Source organism: Schistosoma haematobium, chromosome 4 (assembly GCF_000699445.3).
Source record: "Schistosoma haematobium chromosome 4, whole genome shotgun sequence".
Lineage (NCBI taxonomy): Eukaryota > Metazoa > Platyhelminthes > Trematoda > Strigeidida > Schistosomatidae > Schistosoma > Schistosoma haematobium.
Genome location: NC_067199.1, coordinates 5725157 through 5749194, shown reverse-complemented (window position 1 = coordinate 5749194; position 24038 = coordinate 5725157). Strand labels below are relative to the sequence as shown.

The 24038-nt window shown below is 32.6% G+C and overlaps 1 protein-coding gene across 1 annotated transcript; it reads left to right on the top strand.

Moving 5' to 3' along the window:
* The first annotated feature begins 1737 nt into the window (after positions 1–1737).
* On the top strand, positions 1738–23418 carry CDH2_6 (Chromodomain-helicase DNA-binding protein). The gene is made up of 2 exons (XM_051215519.1): positions 1738–5633; positions 22816–23418. The coding sequence occupies exons 1-2, from the start codon at positions 1871–1873 to the stop codon at positions 23313–23315; spliced, it is 4263 nt and encodes a 1420-aa protein (XP_051066040.1). The 5' UTR covers positions 1738–1870; the 3' UTR covers positions 23316–23418.
* Positions 23419–24038: the final 620 nt, after the last annotated feature.

Here is a 24038-nt window from a genome sequence, read left to right as displayed (position 1 = left end):
TACAAGTGTTTATTAACAGTTGCATAAGCAAAGTACTTCGGATCCATTGGAGAGACACTATCAACAACAACCTACTATGGTAAAGAACAAACCAAATTCCAGTGGAGGAAGAAGCTTTGGAAGTGGATAGGACACACACATTGAGGAAAGTACCCAACTGTGTCACAAGACAAGCTCTCACATGGAATCCTCAAGGCCATAGGAGAAGTGAAAGACTAAAGAACACATTACGCTGAGAAATGGAGACAGACATGAGAAGAATGAACAAAAGTTGGATAGAACTGGAAAGGAAGGCCCAGTACAGAGTGAGTTGAAGAATACTGGTCGGCGGCCTATATTCGATTGGGTGTAACAAGCGTAAGTTAGTTAGTTTGTGGTATCGGTTATTATGTTATACCGATATACCTTATTCCAGCTTTCGGACATCCCATTCTATTCATTCTACTTGAGTTGCATTCTGACCTTGTTATTTATTTGCTTATCAATCTTGACTGTTTTTATATGAGCGCGTAGGTGTGTGTATATTTCTTATCCCATTACCCATCACATGTCTGTAACTTACTTTTGTGTAACTATAAATATTGATTAACGCTAGGTTAAATGGGAGTTGGCCCGCCAGCCATCTCCACTCTGAGTCGTTTCTCTTCTCTCTATTCCATTCGCTTTATGTACAAAATATATTTATTCACAAGTCCATTCTCGTTAGTTGACTTATTTAATTCCGTTATTGACTAACGCGATTTGAGTCGATGATTATATACGAGGATAGGCGATAACAAACATCTATACAATCTAATTGGAGTCAGATCCAGGCGGCACTAAAGTGGAGAGCCCTTCCGACAACATAGTTCGATCTAAACAACGACAAAATAACGGGCTCCACTAAAAGTTTATCACATTGTTTTTGTGCACTTTATTTTTCTTTGTTACGACATACCTTTAACGTGTCTAGTTGTCCTTTTAATTTTTATATAAAGCATATCTTATCAACTACATTATGTGTGATCAAATTATTCGGAATGTATTACGCAAATCTATCATTACATAATTTAAATAAACTTCATCTTGAGATTAGATTGTGGTTGGAGGTAATCAACAGGAAACCCTGGACCTGGGATTCGTGCTACCTGGCACTCGTCAGCAAGGTGTACCTGTAATCCCGAGGGAACTGGTGCTCCCTGACGGATTCCATCACGTGTCATCCAGCTTCACAGTCAGAGATGTTACCATTGAGCTATCTGGGCCGCGACTGACCTCCTGTAGGACTGAGATGTAATCACAATTGATTGATCACTGGGTGGTGATCAAGGACTTGACACACATGACATTGATCACTACTCAGTGATCAATCAATTGTGAAATTTCATCTTCTCATTGTATTATCAGAGTATATCAATGTAACTAATTATTTTAAATTACAAAAAAAGTATAATTTAATTAAATAATGAATATTAATTATTTAATTATTCAATAATAATATTCAATGACAAATGTTTTATTTTACAAATATTCATATCCAAATTTATAGGAAATCTACTCTACCAATCAACAAATCAAATGTTCACAAAATTATTTAACTTTCCATTGAACCAATCAATGATAAGATATAACTGATGAATATTCCCCCCCCAAAAAAAAAAATAGTTTATCCAATCAAATTATTATTATTATTATCCTCATTATTATCATGATAACAACTGCTGACTATATTAAGAGAATATATATTAGTATAATAATGACTGTAATTAGTCCTGTTCTTGACAATATGACTTATTATTCCATAATACAGGATGGAAATAATAATTCACTATTACATAATATACAATAATAATAATGATAATTTAATTCAAATAATCGATATGTGACAAATATGGAATTATGGAGGCAAAATGCCAAAAATTACATGATCTTTCTTATATTGATTATTATATTCATTAATCAATTGATTAAAATTAAAGGAATATGTATGAAATCATCAACTGAATCTATAGCAATTACATATGAAATTATTGAAGAATCTATAACACCAATGATTGTAGGTAATTTAAAAAAAGATTTATGTATAGATCAATATTACAATCAAAATACAAATGATGAATTACTATTACATAATAATAATGATAATGATAATAAACAAGCCATTACCCATGAATTTGTATTATTTCCTACATCACAACCATTTTATCAATATTTTAAAATAAAAACTGACATAGTAACAAATTATAATGAACAATATTTAATATTAAATCAATCAATTGATCGTGAACAATTATGTAGTATAACAAATGGATTACATTCAAGTCATACTAAATTATTACAATCCAATTACATAAAACACCAACAACAACAACAATCACAATATTATAATGATGATATGAATACATTATGTAATTGTAATCATTTATTAGGTTGGTGTACTATTTATTTACATTTAGCTCTTATACCATTCTATAATAATCAATCAAATCATCAAATTGATTTATTGAATATATCATTATTGATTAATCATACACAACAAATTAAAAAAAATATTGATTATTGGTTAAATTCAATTAGTATTATGGAATTTTTTATTATAGAATTAAAAATTATTGATATTAATGATAATCAACCAATATTTAATCCATCTCATTATAAAATTATAATTAGTGAATCAGATAAACCAGGTATGATATATCGTTTACCAATAGCATTTGATCAAGATATAGGTATGAATTCAATGTTATTCTATAATATTGTATCTATAAATGGAACAAATAATCAAGGGAATATAATACAATTATATTCAATCAATAATAATAATAGTGATTATAATGAGCAATTATTTATTCTTATCCAAGAAACAAATCCTAAATTACCATTTATTGCATCACATTCATTAGAACAAATTGAAATTCATAAATTATATATTAAATTAATTCAACCATTAGATAGGGAATTATATCATCATTATGATATAATAATTATAGCAATGGATAAACCATTAAATAACCATCATCATCATCATCATCATCAAAAAACTGGTACTTTAGATTTAATTATTGAAATAGCTGATATTAATGATGAACTACCAAAATTTCAACATAAACAATATGAATTTCATATACGAGAAAATTTACCATCTGGTAGTATTATAGGTCAAGTTAATGCAATTGATCTAGATGATGGTTTAAATTCAATGATTAATTATACCATTAAAGAAATGAAACCATTTATCAATCATAATCATAATCATAATAATCATGATTATTATGATTATTATAATGAATTAATTTATATTGATTCAATAACTGGTGAAATTAAATTATATACAATGATTGATCGTGAAAAATTATTGAAAATTCATTTAATTATTGAAGCTAAAGATAATGGACAACCATCAAGATCATCATTAACTAATGTAATCATTCATATAGATGATATCAATGATAATAGTCCAATGATTGATTTATGGGGTTATAAAGAGATATTAAATTCAACAGGATTATTGATTCATAATAATAATAATAATAATAATAATAATAATGATAATAATAATATACATCATAGTAATTTAATGCCATTTTATTTAATTTCCTCACAAGGTCCATTAATCCCTGTACATATATGGGTTAGTGAATATTTAAATCCTAGATCAATAATATCAATTGTTAAAGTGAATGATCTTGATCAAGGGATTAATGGTACAGTTCAATGTATATTAAATGATTCATATTTTATATTACAACCAGCAACTCCAAATACTAATACCAATAATGATCAACAATTAAGAAGTTATTATGTCATATTATCTAAATCATTAGATTATGAATTACAAATTATTCATCATATACCAATTATATGTTATGATTTAGGTATCCCATTATCTAAAACATCAACAATTTTATTAAATATACATATAAAAGATGAAAATGATAATGAACCGAAATTTTTACTACCAGAAATATATCAACCAGCTCAATGGATCAATAAAGAACAATTTCTATCGAATAATCAACAAATGAATAATAATCTTAATTCTATATTTGATTTTCATAAAACATTATTCAATCTTAAAATGATACCTTTAGAGATCATCATACCAGAAACATGTTCTATGAATAGTATCATATTAAAATTTCCTGTACTTGATATAGATAATGGTATAAATAGTATAATAAATTATCAATTACAATTAATCAATCAATATCCTATTAATCAATATAATAATAATAATCAATCAATAGAAATCGATAATATGATTGATTTTATACAAATTAATAATCAAACAGGTCAAATTATAATCATTAAATCATTAAAATTAATACCAGAATATATCAAATATATATATGAACTCATTGTTACCGATCAAGGTATACCATCTAAATTATCAAAACTATATTTTTCATTACAAATCATAATAGTCAATTCTTATCCACCTGATATAGAATTAATTCAATTAAGTAATATAACCATTATAGAATTATATAAAAATAATTTTAATAAAAAATATGAAATTGAATTGTATGAAAATCAACCAATAAATATACAATTAGCTAAATTAATTGGTTATGATCCAGATCGTGGTGATGCTGGTCGTATCACTTATAAATTAATACAAAATTTAATGAAAACTTGTAAAGGATCATATCAACAATTAAATAATACCATTGAAATTGATCCAAATAATGGTATTATAACAATTATGAAATCATTAGATCGTGAATTAGATGGTAATTTAATTCTATTAACAATACATATACATGATTATGGTATACCAATGTATACAACTACTACATATATTGATATTAAAATATTAGATAGAAATGATAATCCACCATTATTTATATTACCATTACGTTCATGTCATAAATTGGATCTAATAAGTGATACAACTAATCTATATGATATAATACCATGTAATAATCTATTACATAATAATCCATTGTCATATAATACTTCTATTAATCAAACCTATAATATGACAATGTTATTACCAAAACAATCGAAACAAAATATTCTTTATCCATTTGCTCAATTTAAAGCAATTGATTATGATCTTGGTTTGAATGCATTAATTACATATTATATCAATGAAAATTGTTCAAAATTCAATGTATTCAATGAAACTACTATTCATCATTCATTATTTATTATTGATAAACATAGTGGTTGTTTAAGTATTATATTAAAATTTACTACTAAAACATTAGATACTACTTATTATTTTTGTATTATTGCAAAAGATCATGGTGAATTGATACAACATTATAGTATGATGAAAGTTTATATTGAAATGAAATCTTATATCAATCAATCAATTATTTTAATGAATTATTCAATTAAATCAATAGAACATATAATGAAAACAAAATTATCATTAAATAATGATGATAATATACCACAATTAAAATTATATCAAGAACAACAACAAGAAGAAGAACAACAAGAACAGCAACAACGAGAACAACAACATGAACATACATTGACACCAATTATTAGAATTTTATTATGTATTACAACTACAATAGGTGGATTAATGATTATAATTGTTGGTATATTAAGTATAAAACAACCTAAATGGTTAATATGTAATCTATGTAGAAGAAATTCTAAAGAAACAGCTAAAGCTGAATTGTTAAGATTTCATGAGGGTAAGTATTCCATTCATGTGTATATATATGTTATATCCTAGGAAAGATTAAATTACGAGTAACTTCTGAGACATATTAATGGAATAATATTACCTATATATTCTTATGGTATAACTGTTCAGTAATTAGATTATGTTTATCTATATTCCTTTTATTATAAGCTTTATTTTCACCTATAATTTATTATTGTATGATTCACTGTCCCTAAGATATGTTCAGTTTATTAATTACAGTCTCCCACGTTCACAGCTACTTTTTGGCTTATTTGTGTATGAACATTATTTCCTATTTTATGGTGCGTGGCGGTATGTTTGATTGGTATATAAACCCATTATGTCTGAAATAAGTGGTTTGCGTAGTGGAGGATGTTATTGGCATTCTGGACTCAGCTCGATAGGTTAGGCGAGCAACGGACCAATAAGACGCTAGGCTTATCAGACCGGTCGGACGTCACTAGTTAATATAACTCGTATTTTGATTGACGAATAAATTCCGTGATAACTAGTGGGCCACAAAGTCACAACAATATATATATATATATATATATATATATATATATATATATATGTATTGCATGTTTCATGTAGTTACTAATTTATTCTTAGTGAAAAGAGGATTGAGTGAAGTTAGACATTAACACCGTTGGATGCCGGCCGGCCAAGTGATCTAAATATAAGGCGTCCGCACGCGAGACTGATAGGTCCTGGGTTTGAATATCGTGGGGCGGGATCGTGGATGCGCACTGCCAAGGGGTCCCATACCAGAATGAAAAGGTTGTTCAGTACTTCCAGGTTTCTCATGGTGGTCTAGTTTCAGTTGACTCATGAATTCAATTAATAAAAGATTGTTATACTTTATTGCTCACATTACTAACTGATTTTGGTTAGATAACGACTGAAAACCAGGAAACACTGGACAGTTGTCTCATTCTAACACTAGTATCCATCACTACAACAATGATTGAACTCAGGATCTTCAGTTTGTAACGAAGACTTTTAACATTCATAATACTAAGCTGGCGTTCTATAGTTTGTATAGATAACTTTGATTGTAAACAAATGCGCTTTGATATGATACATCAACTTTAGATAATATTTGAATCACATGGTTAGTGTTTTAAAATATTAGGTAACGACGCTAAATAATGTAGATTGTCTTTGAATAGACAAGTTAAAATGAAGATTATGACTTTTCAGTAACTACCAACTATGGATAATGATAATACAAATTAAGTTACTAAACATGTTTTCGTCTAGTATTCACTCTTGTAATTAAGAGTCGTAGATTTCAAAGTGAATATGACACATTATTTTCAAGGAAAAACCTAACGCCTTAAAACATTATTTGAAAAATATAAGTACTTCAGTGAAATCCTGTCGTAATCAAAGATATTGAAGTGAAACCTTTAGTATACATACGTAAAATAATCTCACTGCTATAACCTTTCTGTTCTCTTATAATGTACATGTTATGATTCACAAGTGGGTGGAGTTTAGAGTACTTAATATAAGGTAAATGTTGGTGATCTATTTCAAGTGTTTTAAACAGAAAACTTCCGATACTTTAGTCTAAAGAGAAGATGTATTTTTCACACTTTGTAATCTCTTTTTTTAACAGATTATATAGAAATATGTCTGTAGATATTAGTTAGTATGATCCAATCTATACATAGTGGTTTAAAAGGGCCATAAAAACTGACATTTCCATTACTTTTTCTTAAGTTCACACTATGAACATTCTATAATTTTCCACTGTTTTAAACTGCTTTTTAATTTATGTAATTACTCATGGATTAATAGTATATTGACCCTGTAATTTTAAGCACGATAAATTTGATCAAATAAAATAGTATTTTTCAAAAATGTGAACACACTACATACAAAGATGGATTGTGGCTAGCAGTAGAATTCAATGCGCACGTTTCCACTGTTAACCACCATCCATCTTTGCTTATAATGTTTGTAACATAAGGCAATATCGAGGCAATCTGCACAGTATGCATCTACGCCAATAAGATACTGATCAATTACAATTTATTGATTTATTTATTTAAACACATAAACATTGGTACAAAGGGGCAGCGAATTCATATGCACCACACAAGTTACTTGATTTGTATGTGGGCTGTGGTTCAGTCCGGATACCCAAACTGAAGCGAGTGGTTTTGTTGGGGGGTGGGCACACCCCGAGCCTTCGATCTAAAGGTCTGACCCACAAGGCAGAGGAGCAACTTCAGGAGATGCAGTCTAATGATAGCCGGTGACCAACAATTGGTTCACACGTCATTTGTTCTCTCAGCATCCTGTAGCCCATGTTTAGCCTTGGTTTGGAATCAGGGTTCTCCAACTTCCCTAGGCGAATTCTTTATATCCACCAACCGGAGTAAAGCACCGGATATTTGCTTTTCGTTCTCTCAATCTCGTAAACAACACCCATGTAGCGAGAAGTTAGTGAGTAAGACTTTCATGGGAGTGACTGTATACGCGTGTTCATGTGAGAGCATTTGAAGACGGAGAACTGACTCTCCCCTACTCTCTACCGTACCAAAGCATTTGGAAGTGATTAATTAAAATCCTAAACATCAATGGCAACATTCAAACAAACAATATGAAATTAATCTAAATTTACTAGTTTTTAATGAGTTTACAGCTAACATAATTTATCAATAAGAATTATCATAAGAATAAAGAATCTTTTCTCATTATCAACTATTTACGTGTTCCATGTATTTCTTTTTCTACTGATGATTGATTTGAATGATATAATTACTCATAGAAGTTTTCATTAATTAATCATGAATTCATTATGTAATTATTATCTTCAATTACATTTTGATTAATTGTCATTTAACATAGTAACAATTTATCATTCATTTACTTTAATAAAGATATCAATCAATTTATTTGATAACTATGAATTGATTCTCTTGTTATGAAACATAATAGATCACTTTCTTATTCCTAACTAAAATAAATACTGCTAACAAACTAGACTAGTAATTATAAACAATAATAATGAATGAATGTATAAATTCATTGGCTTTTTTTTGCATTCATCTACGTAACCATAACAGTTATAAATTGAAATAAATAAGGAGTTGGAACGTTGTATATAAGACTGTATATATATATATATATATATATATATATATATATATATATATATATATATATATATATATATATATATATATATATATATATATATATATCTGTCTTAATCTTATTATGTTTTCAATAAGAACTGTATACACGCATCTATTCATTGTTTATAATTGAAACTTCTTTCATAGAATCTATTAAGTTAACAAAAGAAAACATAGTTTTCTACTTATTAGTAATATATACATATTTATAATAATCTATCAAAAAATATTGAAATAATAATAGATTTGACTTATTTGCTTTTCTTTTTCTGCCAAAAATTATTTATTATTTTCTAAATTTTATAAGCCATCAAAACTTTTGTTTCCATTTCTTTTCTTTCTTTATTTTTTTTCTAAAATTTTTTTCTTTGAAAAATGAAAAAAATGAAGGGGGTGGGGGAGAGGAAATAAATAAAAAATTTTTGTTTTGAAAGAAGACAAACAAACAAAGATTATTATAGACAGATCTATATTGCTAATGAAATGTCTACAAAGAGAGAGAGAGGGGGGGAGAAAGAGGAAAAAAATAAAATTATTCAAGGGGATTAAAAAATAAATAGTTATATATATAAATGTATAACAATTGGGAATAATTAATGGTAAGCAGGACAACCTGTCTTCAACTTAGAAAAAAACATAAAGAAGTAGGTTGCAAGAAAAATACAACTACAGACTAGTTAACGATTAAATATTTTAATTTAATATAAAATTTCTATATTCATATAATATGAAATAGTTAAATGTGACCATTTAAAATAGGGACAATGAGAAAAAACAAACAAATAGTTCATTTATGTTTTATTGACCTTTTTTTTAAATTTAAATGGTTAAGATCGGGAGTCAGTTGAAGCTAGACCACGACGGAAAACCTGGAAGCACTGGACAGCCGTTTCGTCCTATTGTGTGACTCCTCAGCAGTGTGCATCCATGACTTAGCTTACTGCGAGATTCGAACCGAGGATCTACTGGTTTCGCTCGCGAGCACTTAACCTCTAGACCACTGAGCTGACCGGAATCCAACGGTGCAAATATCTAACTTCAACTAATCCACGAAATTGAGCGACACATCCACCATTGTCTTCAGTGAGTTACTATCTCACAACAGACCTGTTTGAACTCCACTGGTCACTACTTCTCACTAGAACTCCAGGATATACCTCTTGAAGCCAGTCACTAGTGAGCACATGTTTTTTTAAAGTTTAATTTCATTCCAGATATATTCTTAGAGCGAATATATCGTTTAAATAATATTTCAGTTGTATACTTGTTTTGGGAGATTAATTTATCGTACATGATTCTATTCTATCTTAATTTCATGGTGTTGAACTATCAACTATGTAAGGTGATGTCATTAGTGAATTATAGGTATATTATTAGTGTTACTCATGTTTAGTATAACAATCAGGTGAATAAACCTGATTAACTATAGGGTATTATGTAAAGATTGTATATTGGTTGAATCTTTAATTATTGAAGTATTTGGAGTAAATATTAGTCATCCAGACTCCATGAATTTTTAATTCTGTTTGACGTAATAATAAGTAATTTTAATAGTTGAGATAATGAGTCAATTGAAGCTAGACCACTATAAAAAATCTTGAACCATTGGACGGTCATTTCGTCCTAATACGAAACTCCTAAGCGGAAAGATTCGAATCCAGGATCTTCGGTGGATGTGTCGCTCAACTTCGTGGAACAGAAGGGTACAATCAGAAGAAATCTTTCAGTTAAGGAACACACAACCACTTTTTTTATGAAGAAAGTAAAAGAAGGTTACAGCAGGATCGCCACTGGCTTCTATTCTGAGCCATATCTGATAACGTCTCTAACCAATCTGTCGCACCATCTCTCGGACCCCAGCCAGGGAGTCGTGAAGGACCAGTCCTTTGCAGCTTTCTTTCACCCCACGACACCATGTCATGCACTAACCACCTCTACGCTTCTTCCAACCAGTCCTAGAGTCGGCAAATAATGCACGACAAGGAATTCTCTAGGACGACATTCGTAGAACATGTCCAAGCCACCGAAGTCGGTGTTTCAATATGGTGACACCAATTGAATTATCATCTCTGTGCCCGAACACACGATGCCGAACCTCTGCATTACTGACATGGTGTTGCCACTGGATGTCAGCAATTCTTCGGAGACAGTGATGATCGAACACGGAGAGTCTTCTAACATCCTCAACTCGGAGAGACCAGGTTTCACAAGCATAGAGCAAAACTGCTCTCACCGACGTGTTATAGACCCGACCTTTTACAGCCAGACTTACATCACGGAGGCGCCAAAGGTGGCTCAGATTGGCATAAGCCGCTCTGGCTTTCACTATACGTGCACTGATCTCATCACTCACACCGCCACCAGCACTTATGCAGCTACCTAGATACATGAATTTCTCGACTACTTCTAAGTGCTCACCATCCAGGGTGAGTACAGGATAAGAATCCTGCCAGTCTTGTAGAAGTACTTTGCACTTTGAAGGTGCAAAGCACATACCATACCTATAGACACTGATTGCCAACTGATTAAGTGCAGATTGCATGTCTTGGGCATTATCGCACAGTAAGACAATATCGTCCGCATACTCAGAGGAATGGTGAGATTGGGCAACCCTGTCTAACCCCACTGCTCGAATGGAACAATGGAGAGAGGTGGTTGTATGCCCTCACTCTGCCTGAGGTGTTTTTATATAGGGCTTTTAGGATGTTAATAGACGCCTCAGGCACACCCTTCTTCAACAGACAATCCCAGAGAACAGTCCTATCCAACGAATCGAAGGCAGCCCTGATGTCAAGAAACACTACGATTGTTGGCCTTTGATAAGTATGGCGGTGTTCTAACATTTGGCGGAGGGTGAAGATATGATCAATACATCCTCGACCAGAACGAAACCCAGCCTAATCCTCGCGAGTCAGTCTTTCTCGGGTTTTGAACAACCTACGAAGTATGACGGAAGCCAATAGTTTGGACGCAATCGGAAGTAGACTTATCCCCCGATAATTGTTACAGGAACGACGTGAACCCTTTTTAAAGATAGGGACAACTATCGACCCATTCCATGACGTTGGTACACACTCTAGTTCCCAAACCTTTGTAAACAACGTCGTCAATTCCTTAGTCAAAAAGTCACCACGATCTTTAAAAAGAGCCGGAGGTAAGTCATCTGGGCCAGGTGATTTGTAACGCTTCAAGAGTTGGAGTTCCTTGCGGACTTCCTCCTCGTTTGGTGGATCAGTCGTCACCGGACATGGAGGGCAGGACAGTCTGACCGATGTTGCCGGAGCAGCAGGCCAGTTGAACTGCCCTTCGAAAAATTCTGCCCATCGTCCAAGACGTCGATGGATGTTAGTGATTGGCATCCCATCGTCCTCGCAGATTGTTTCGCTCACACCAGACTTCTTGCTGCCGGTGGCTCGGATGAGCTGGAAGAGCTTCCGGTAATTACCAGATGCAGCTGCTGCTTCCAGCTTATTAGCACGCTCCGACCACCAGTCTTCTCGGTCCTTATGCAAGCTTTGCCCAACTTCACTACGTAACAACCTTCGTTTGTGGTCAAACTCACGGTCACCCGGAGTAGACCGACGGGCTTCAATGAGTTGTAAGGAGCCTGAAGAAACTCAGTGCTTAAAAGCGGTACGTTTCGCAAACCCACAACTGACTGTACCCGCCATTTTCATGGCGTCAAGCAATTGCAACCTACGCTCATCCATACTTTCCGGTGTTATGGTAGCTAGCCTAGAGGCTAGCTCGATTCGATACTTACTTGCAACAGAAGTTGCAACCAGCTTGCTAATATCAATCCGTTGATGGCGGTCACTTCGTTGTCCACTGAAAAGTAAGGCAAGATTGGCGCGGACCAAGGCATGGTCAGAGTCCAGATAGGTACTCCAAAAGGAGCGGCAGTCTTGTACACAACCACGCCAGCGGTAGCTGATCGCGATGTGATCACTCTGAGTCCAGGCTTGGGATGCAGAGGGAAGACGCCAGGTGGCACATCGGCGATGACTGTGCCGAAAGTTAGTGCTAGCCAGAAACAGGTTATGGTCTGTGCAAAGTTGCAGTAGACGGTCCCCGTTATCTGATCTGCATTCAACGAGTCCCCATTGGCCACCTAAACGACTCTCTTTTGTGCCTGGACGCCCGACCTGAGCATTCAAGTCTCCGGCTAGTACTACAATATCTGTCGAACGCACTTTCTGGAGAAGAACAGATAACTGGTGGTAAAACTCATCCTTGATTGCATCCGGGCTGCAATCTGTCGGGGCATAGGCGGAGATGACGAAAAGACATCGTTTCTCATTAAGAGGATCTAAGACAACTAATTGTTGGAATTTATCATTTATGATCTGTTATTTGTAAAGTTAATAGTATAAAATGGTAAAGTATTTTATAATCTTGAAAAACTAGTGTATGGTTTATCCATTGTTTGTGACAGTATTGCAGCTATTTTAAGGACCTGGAACAAGTTATATGCAATAAGTTTATTCATCTAAGCCAAAATGAAAGTCTTGATTGATATCACGAACCGATTGATGTGAGACCATTTTTGAAGACCTGGTAGCACTGGATGGCCGTTTCGTCTCAGTATGGGACTCCTCAGAAGTGCGCAGTCACGATTCCGTTTTCGCGATTCGAATCTAGGACCTTTAGTCTCGCGCATAAGTGCTTAAGCTCTAGACAACCAACCTAACATCCTAACTTCAACCAATCCACAATATTGAGCAACTATCTTCCATTTTCTGATGTGGATTACTGTCTCACACTCGACAGGGATTGGACTTAACTGGTCACGACTTCTTACTAGAACTCTAAGAATTACTTCTCAAACCTAGTTACTAGTGAGATTATGATCATTATCAGTATATGGTTGCCTAGTATTATCCATAATTTTAGTTACAAAATACATCTATCATTATTATGAACCCTTTTCAATATATTTATAGAATAAGTGATTTTTTTTTCTTCAACATAGCAACCACTGTTCACACTATGCAATCACAAAATTGGTTAATAATCAACAAAACATTGATACAAACTAACTGTGTTGTATCTTCATTAAATTCATCAAAAAATAAAATGTATATCATCAATGAATGCATTTTATACATCTATTGTTACCCTTTAGATAACTTTAAGATTGAACATCTTCACCGTCCCCCCCACTCCTTCCATAAAACATAAACTTTATCGACAGTTATTCAAAATGTTTTTCAATATCATGTTAATTATATTTGTATCTTGATAAGATGATTATCATAGTCATTTCATGGTTAACTTCTAAACTATGAATTAACATGAATAAATCTTAATTTGGAAAGAAAGAAAAAACAAATTAATCTTTTAATGAAATGAATTTATATTCGTTATACTTTAGATAATTCCTTTAAAGAGATTAGTTTTTTTTTGTAAAAAAAATAATAAAGTATGGATTAGAAAGAAGAAACTTGTTCTTAGTGATATTTACATAAAAAATCATTTGAGTTTATGATGCGGCGAGACTCTAATTTATGGACGAGCCAATCATAAGCGTTTGAGGGATTTCAAGGTCACAACATTAACTTCAGTACTTAATGCTAATGCATGATCGGTTCACAGGGAATTTATATGCAAAACATAATAATTGAGTGGCTATAGTAAATAAAACGTCGAGACTATAATTCGTGAACGAACCAATCAGGTATAAGATAACAGATCTTGGACTTTGGCGCGAAAGTCTTTCATTCATTTGGCTAAATAGAGTTTTGGCATTATAGTTGATGTCAGTTCTTGATGAAAACCCTATAGGTAATTCCTAACTAAGGCAAATTATGACAGTTATCATGAACTGGATAATAAAAATACCAGTAACATTGGCTGCAGCCAGGTACTACAATATATGCGGATGATTGGAGAGCGTACAGACTCCTACATGAGCTTGGTTATGTTCATTGTGTCATTATCAACAAGTGGTATTTTGCGAAACCAACAACCGGAGTGCAGACAAACAATACTGAAGCAATGTGGTCGAGGGTGAAAAAGTTTTTGAGACTTTATCATGGCTCCAGATTCCGACTATTCTGTAGCCGTATGGATGATGTCCTTTACTGCACACATTACGATTTTAGAACCTCTGAACCTCTTTCTAACCTTGATAAGTTTTTGAACCATGTAAAAGAAATGTATCCACTTTAGTTCTTTAGTTTTGTATAACATATTTTTGTTCCATACTGTTTGTTTGCTGATTGACTAATATTCCTCAAAGTCACTATATTTAGATTGTGTTTAGTAGTAGAGTTTGGGATGTATGTTTCGTTCTACTTTGAACTCATCAAATGGAATTATCTACATGCTTATGTTGATGTTTATAATGAGACTGAAAATTAGCACTTATGTTTAACTCATCATCCACTAAGCTAGCAAATGTATATGAACATGGAATTGCTCAATGAGTGGAAAGGTATTAATAAGAGTTGAAAACTAATAGCCTAGTTAATTAATTTACATCGGTATATGTTCTTCCTATGTAGATTGCTTCAATACAATGTTTTGTCACACGTTTCCTTGCAAAAATGATATGGATGTTATTAATAAATCAATTTGCCATGTAACAGGTGATTGATAGAATTCAGCAGTGAGTTTTAAAATAATCTAGTTTTGATACTAATGAACCTATGGTAATTACTGTAAAACCAGCATATTGCATGACTTGGATAAGCTTCTTTGTTTATTTATATTTGCCAAACGGTTATTTGGTTTGGAATAAGTGATCTGAACTATATTTTAGTAATGCGAATGCATTTTCTGGTTAATGTGTAAGCACCTATACAGATATTTAAGTTGATTTATTGATTAAAAGAGAATTATTCATTAAGCATTATAGTTTCAACAATTTTTTTAGCTTATCTAAACTTTGTTGAAATACCAAGATAAGTTCTGTCGAGGATCAGTGTCATGACTTTTGCCCCTGTTAGTTATTACATGACAAAATTGCCAAGCACTAGCAACCTTGCGTCAACTTTGATCCTACTCGCCCAACCCTTCCTGTTGAGTCCAGAACACGATCTCAGCCTCCACTGTATGAATCGCATATTTCAGACATACGTGGAATATATACAAGTAGATTAGACCGCATCACAACATAAAATGAAAACAATAATTATACTTGATCAACCCAAATGTGGTTGTGAGTATGGGATATAATAACTAATAAATTGGGAATAAATTAAGGATAATAAATCGTTTAGATTATAAACCGATCAGTGTTATACCACCGTTGAAAATCTGGAAACAATGAACGGCCGTTTCGTCCTATTATGTGACCATTGGAGCTAATCCGTGTCGGGTAGAGACAGGTATCTAACTCAGTACGATGGAAGATGGTCGCGCGATTTCGTGGATTGGTTGATGTTAGACACTAACACCATTGGATGCCAGCTCAGTGGTCCAGTAGGTTAAGCGTTCGCGCGCGAGACTGAAGGCCCTGGGTTCGAATCCCGAGAGCGGGATCGTGTATGTGCACTGCTGAGGAGTCCCATAACAAGACGAAACGGTCGTCCTATGCTTCCAGGTTTTTAGTGATTGTCTAACATCAATCGGTTCATGATCTCAATTAAAAACTTATTATTCTCCACAACCCCCATTATGGTATACATATTAGTTTGACTACATTATTGATTTAATAATTACACATTTCCTTATGGGACCTACTAATCAAATCGGTATTATGACAGCTTTGACATAACAATTATGACGATATATTTAAAACATGCTCATGGAATGACATATAATTTTCATGGATTAAATCAAAAACTGATCCTGGTTAAACGACTTTTAAAAGCCTAGAATCATCGAATGACCATTTCTTCCGAGTATGTGACTTCTCAGTTGTGTGCATCTATGACATCAACTGGAGTTGAACCCAAGCTCTTAGGTTTCGTGTATAAACACCTGGCCTCTGGATCACTAAGCCAGAATTTATTGACGTATATGTCTAGCTTTAATCAATTTTACGATATTGCACAACCCTCATCTATTCCTTGGAGTGGATAACTGTTTCACTTTCATCATGGATTCTGGTGAGTTTCATATTATCACAGAATGGACGTCCAGAACTCCTAGGTTTTCAATGATGCTCTAACTAAGATTAATTCGTATTTAAAGCTATTAAAATTCTACAATCCACTTGGTTCGTTTTATAATAATTTGATATTTATCTTCCAAGCAAATGTTAATTTAGTATATATTCATCAATAACTTTCCTATCCTGGTAAATAATAATCAATGTTAACTTTGTTTTAGTAGCTTGTAAGGTTACTGTTAATCTAGTTAGCCTAAATACCATAATCATAGTCTAGATCATAAATTATCTTATGGTTGTTTTTTGTACCAGATGTAAAATAAAACTCAGCAGGGAATGTAATACACTCACTAATCTTAAATTATTATCAGCATAGTTAAACATTAAGTTTGTAAAGTAAATAAACTGTTATATAATAACAGCAACAACGATAACTGTAATCTCAACAACAACAAAAATAACGGAACACTAGGTAACAATTTATTTAGGAAAAAACAACGTGTGTGCAAATAGTCAATGCAATACAAAACATCATAGAATCGAAAGAATTAAGCTAAAGTAACAGTTTGGTTGTATTTGATGGTCATTTGTTATTCAGAACTAAAATAGGTAATCCTAATAGTGATAATAATAATGATAGAACCTTAACAGATAGTTAGCTGATGCCTATGTATTGACTTGTTAAAAGATATTGATTAAAATCATATCATGGTAGAGAAGATTTGTAGCTCAGGTGAATGATCTTGACTGAATTTTGTTCTCTGAGTTGACGTTTATGCTGATGATATAGTTCAGAAGAAGCTTCACGATTAAACTAGTCAGTTCAGAGAACAAAACTCCATTAATATCATGTCATTTAACGTGTAATTTATAACCTGACAAATATATTAGATCTCATTACTTTTCTGAGTAAATTCAAATTAAGTGTTTGAATATACCAGACACTGTTCCTATTTGATTAATAGGCCTCTTGGAAGTACATGTTTTCGACGGCTTTGACATCGAATATCCTCATGAGTTTGAATATAGACAACATATTAATTTAAAGTTTTTGATAACCAATCATCTTGATAAACTTTGTAAATCAAGTTAAAAAAACATTATGGGATAAATAGAGTTTACATTATTTCGTCTGCCATCAGCCTCTTATAAAAACAATGATTTGTATGACTAAAACGTTTTACAAATATAATTTTCTATGTAACATGTATGCGGATAGCCTAGCTCTTCTATCTCATGCATGCCAGCAAACGCAGATGAAGATAAATAGTTTGCCAGCAACCTCTCCGTCAGTAGACCTCAACATACACAAGAGAAAATACAAGATCCTTAATTACAACATAAAGAAAACTAACCCAATCACACTTGATGGAGAAACTCCAGAACAGGTAAAAAGTTGTTTGTACCTGGAAAGCATCATCGACAAACACGGAGGATCTGATGCAGACGTCATATCAAGGATTGGGTAGGCAAGGTCAGCATTCTTACACTTGAGGAACATTTTGAACTCAAAACAACTATCAACCAATATCAAAGTCGCAATCCTCAATACGAACGTACGGAGCTGAGACTTGCAGAATTACTGCAACCATCACCAGAAATGTATATGTATCTATAAACAATTGTCTACACAAGATACTCAAGGTCGGTGGCCGGATACTATCAGCAACAGCTTACTGTGGCAGAAAAAACCCAGCTTCCAGATAAAGAGGAAGTCAGGAAATAACATTAGACATGAATAGGACATCATCATCAAACTACATCACGAGGCAATCCATAACTTGGTATCCTGAAGCGAAACTAAAAAAGGAAAGGCTAAAGAACACGTTGCATCTTGGATCGGAAGCCGACATGAAAAGAATGAATAGCAACTGAAAACAACTGGAAAGGATTGTTCAGAATGGTGTTGTATCGAGAATGGTTGTGTGCGGCTTATACTTCTCCACAAGGGATAACAGGCGTAAGTAAGTAATGCAAAATATCATTTAATTCATTAGTGAAAAAAAGTTACAATTACTTCCCGCATTCAAACAAGTACAATTTGTAGATATAAATACCATAACCATGATTTTTTTTTCATTGCATCTACCGTAGCCATAACATTTTGTACATGTTCCTACCATTCGATTACGTCATAGTCTCTTACTTCTTCCGCTCATTTTAACTCAAAATTATCCGAATACAGTAGATAATTATCATTATGATCAAACTCATTTGTAGTTAAAATAACTTTATTATATAACGATAATAAGCACTTTTTAAAATTTACTAAAATGTTTTATTGATATCACAGTGATGAGAGGTTCATTATCAGAATATTACTCACTTAAGCCTGTTACTCCTCATAGAGGACCATAGGCCTCCCAACAGCATTCTCCATCTAACCCTGTCCTGGGCAATCCTTTCCATTTCTTTCCAGTTCTTATTCATCATTTTCATATCTGCTTTCATTTCCCAACGTAATGTGTTCTTTCGCCTTCCTCTCTTCCGATTCCCCTCAGGATTCCAAGTTAGGGCTGGCTTCATGATGCAGTTTGATGATTTGCGTAATGTATGTCCTATCCATTTCTATCATCTTTTCCTAATTTCATCTTCAGCTGGAAGCTGGTTTGTTCTCTCCCACAGTAGACTGTTGCTGATGGTATCCGGCCATGGATGTTGAGTATGTTGCATAGACAACTATTTATAAATACTTGTTCCTTCTTGATGATGGTTGTAGTCATTTTGCAAGTTTCAGCTCGGTGCAATAGAACTGTGTTGTCGTTCGTATTGAAGATTGTTACTTTGATATTGGCTTGTAGACAGTTGTTTTTAATTCCATATGTTTGTAGTAAGCACATTCAACTACTGTATTATTTATCTGCTCACTGTAATTTAAACACTTAATCCGCTATGTAAATTTCTGTGTGAGTATGACTGAGCACATTTCTGCACATCAGTCATTAATCTATTCTCCCATAAGTTGTAATACACAGATAATCAATAATTTATCCATGCTTGATTAATACTCAAAAATATGTATGGATTTTTAAGACTCATACTCACACATACACACACTCTTGATTCCCCTATGTGCTTGTTTCCTGTACGCTTGCGGATTTTACCAATCTTTAACAATAAACTATCTCTATAAATAATCCCGAGTAAATCCATAATTCTACTAGGAGATTTAGCCTGCATTAAATACTCAGTTAATGGGATACTATTTATTAGAATCAGATATAGGGGAAATTGCCTTTACAAACTTGGTGAGGCCAATTGTAGATTATCAGAATATCGTTTGTCTGATTTGTCATTTTTTTTACTTAAAATCTATTAACACTATATTAGAAGGACTTCATGAAATTCTTATTTAAATGTGATATCAAGTAAGTAGGGATTCACATTAATATGAACATCATTTGAATAACTAAACATCAGTAAACCTCGTTCTTGACAAAACTGAAATCTACCAATCATAGTTTCTGACTAAAATTTAGGGGATTCTTTACCGATGTATTTATTTTCTTTTGTTAACATAAGGGGATTGTTTGTAAATCTCTTTACTTTATATAAGTATCAATGTTTTTTTATAAAGAAACATATATGCTATTGATTTAAAGATGAATACTCTGTAAAAGTCTGTTACCATAAACTAATAACTAGCTTACGGTTGATTGATCACTGAATGGGGAAAATTGTTATAGATGATTTCTAGTCCTTCTTAATGTTGATCGAATTTTATTGGACAAGATACAAAGAGGCTAGTAATCTATGCAACTTGATGCTATGTGTGCACTATAATGATGTAAGGTGATAACTGGAGGTAGTTGACAGGTAACCCCAAAAACTAAGTTCCTCACAATTTTGGACACTTCAACAAAGTATAGCTGTACTTGACAAGTGCCAAATTGCACGAAACTTAAGTCCAGAATACCCTAACAATTAATCCTACCTAATGCCTTATACGATTGACTAATAAACATCAATAAACTAAATACATAAATCATTTAACTATTCACTATATTGAGAAAAAATAAATGGTATGTTTTGAGATGAAATATAAATCCAGTCCCTCACAGATTTCATCGGTTGTCTCACGAAATCTAGCCAGTAATAAGAAGCTTTCGATATAATTTATTTAATTGACTGACCATTCATATTGCTTAGATAAATTACGCTATGTAAATTTATGCTATATCATCTTAGTTATTTAAAACCGAGTAACGATCATCTAGGATTTCCCACCTAGTTACGTTTTTTGGCAGTCAACTTTAAACCCTGCTTGATATAGATTTCAGGCTATTTGGCATAGATCAACAGAATGTGCCTGTGATCTTGAGAGAAATGTTTCTTCAAAAATTTCATGCAAGTTGGAACCCTTTATGAATTTGAATGACGCTAGAACAACAACTGAGACAGAATAATATGAATTCATTAAATATCGTGGCTTCTCGTCAGCTACTTACTATCATAAATGCATTGAAAGTTAGCATTGAGGTAAGATAGAATATGAAACAATTGACACAGATGAACGAGAAGAATTGGAATGACAAATGTTATCAATATGAATCATATATATATATATATATATATATATATATATATATATATATATATATATATATATATATATATTTCACAGATTGAAATCATGAGTCAATTGAAGCTAGACCACCATGGAAAACCTGGAAGCACTGGACGGCCGTTTGGTCCTAGTATGGGACTCCTCAGCAGTGCGCATGCACGACCTCGCATGCCGGATGGGTGATGCAATATTTGAATGAGGTCTTGAGACAGTTAATGTATATTTTGTGATAATTATAGAGATTGTGAAGGCTTTGCATAAGATTACTGAGATTAAAAATTGACAAGATGGGTTACGTAATAATTAGACAGAATTTGAAGAGTTTGCACAATTTAAGAGAATTAAGTGAATGAAAACGTATGAGTGAATGGATGGTTTTGATGTACATGGAAAAAGAATTAGCTAAGGGAAGATCGCGTAATAAATTTAAAACCATTAGTCCCTTTAATAAATGCATATAATCTAGTGTGAAGATAATCATTGTCCTAGTATAGTGAACGAGAACACAAGTAGAGACAATCAAATTCATTTGAACACAAAATTACAGAACGTCTTAGTAAAATCTAAGAGCCATACAGTAAATACTTGATTAGCAAAATTTCAATCAGTTGTCCCAAACTTGACTGTTCCTTATTGCAAATATCAGTCAATCGTCTCAGAATTCTGTTATGCCTCGATAAGCATAATGAATGGTAACTTTTTGGATCCATTTATGGACCAATGCTATACGTATATTTTTATTGTATAAATGTTAAATAACTAAACTATTCATATTCCTCTTATTATGAACTTTATTTTGACCTATGAACTATTATTATACGATTTACCATTCTTGAATTAGGCCCTGTCTATTAGTCACTGCCTCCCACATTCATAGCCACATTTGGCTAAATCTTATACAAATGTTGTTTCATATTTTATGGTACGATGTGGTCTGTCTGGTTGGTATATAAACCCAGTATATTTGAAGTAAATGATTCATATCGCAGAGGCTGATGTTGGTGTTCTGGACTTAACTGGCTGGGCTAGGAAGGAAGCAGAACCGATAAGGACTCTAGACTTCTCGTACATGTTTTAAGCGTCATTGATCTAATCAATAATTCACTGCTCTCTACAAGGCGGTATCGTCACGTTATACATTATCAGGGGGCACAGGCCACAAGTTATAACAAATTCATTACCCCTGCATCTTCATATCAATCACTTTCTGTTCCCATTCTTTCCTTCTCAGTCTTATTGACCTTCTGCTGCTAGATATTCGATTCCTGACTAGCGTTATATACTACTTATATCGATATAAGCAATACACATCACATTAATACTTTATCCATATCTTTATAAATATTAATAGTCTATTTAATGTATTCTGATTATTGAACTTTTATGTTTTATTCTTATTTTGTTATATTCACAGTGCATAATCAAATTGAAGTTAAACGAAATTCAAAATATAAACAAAATGAAATGAAATCGTATGATATGGAATTAGAAAAAAGTCAAAACTATCCATTATTATGTAATAATAGTAATAATAATAATAATGATACATCGACAACTGATATCATTGTAACTCAAACACATACTGACCAACCTGTAAAAATACATTTACCTCAAGATTATTGTATAGAATGTAATAATAATTCTAATATTTCTGATTCATTATTGAATAATTATCCTTATCCTTATACTCAACATCATCAACATCAACATCATCCATATGAACATCATCAACATAATTCAGATTCACCTGTCTTCCTACATATTGTTAGAACATGTGATATTGTAAATGATCCTAAATTAATGAAATCAATTATAGAAACTAAAACAACTGGTCATCTTGTAGAAAGTAATGATATTAAATGTATTTATTGTAATGAAAAACCAACAGAGAATTGGAATCAAAATATTGTTTAATATTTTTAATGAATTAATGAATTATGTTTATTATGAATTGATTTTATTCAGTAATATGTATTGATACAATAAAGAAAAAAGAATCTTAAACAACAACTATTCATTTGATGTTGTTTTATTTGTATCTTCTGAGATGGTGGAGAAGATTTGTAGCTCAGGTGGATGATTTTGGTGGAGTTTTGTTCTCTGAGCTGGATGGTTCGGTCGTGGAGCTTTCATGGTTCTTCTAAACCTTTCACTTCTATCTGAAGTTTATGCTGAAGATGTCGTTCAGAAGAACGATTAAAGTTCCACGACCAAACCATCCAGCTCAGAGAACAAAACTCCACCAAAAAAGTTTTATCTACTCATTGTTATTTAAGATTGTAATTGATCAGTCTCATGTTGGCATATATGTATCCTATGTGGATTGCCTCGATATAACTTGAAGTTACAAGCTTTTTACGCAAAGATGAATAGTGGTTAGAGTAGTGGAACATCAACTCTACGTCAAACTGGATTTCACTACTAGCCACTATCCTTTTTTTTTGCTTAAAAACAACAACTATGTTTTATTTCTATTGAATCATTTTTACTTTTCTGTATAGTATCATGTAACAAGTTGAGGGTAATCAAATGTTAGTATGACGTAACGATAATTAGATGGAGTAGATATGCATAAATGATAGACAATGTAATAAGATTGAATTGATTTCTGACTAAGCAATTACTTATACTTTGCAG

Coding starts and splice junctions, on each gene's coding strand:
- CDH2_6 (XM_051215519.1), top strand. CDS start 1,871: ATGGAATTATGGAGGCAAAATGCCAAAAATTACATGATCTTTCTTATA. Junction 5,634..22,815: donor ATTGTTAAGATTTCATGAGG/GTAAGTATTCCA, acceptor TTATATTCACAG/TGCATAATCAAATTGAAGTT.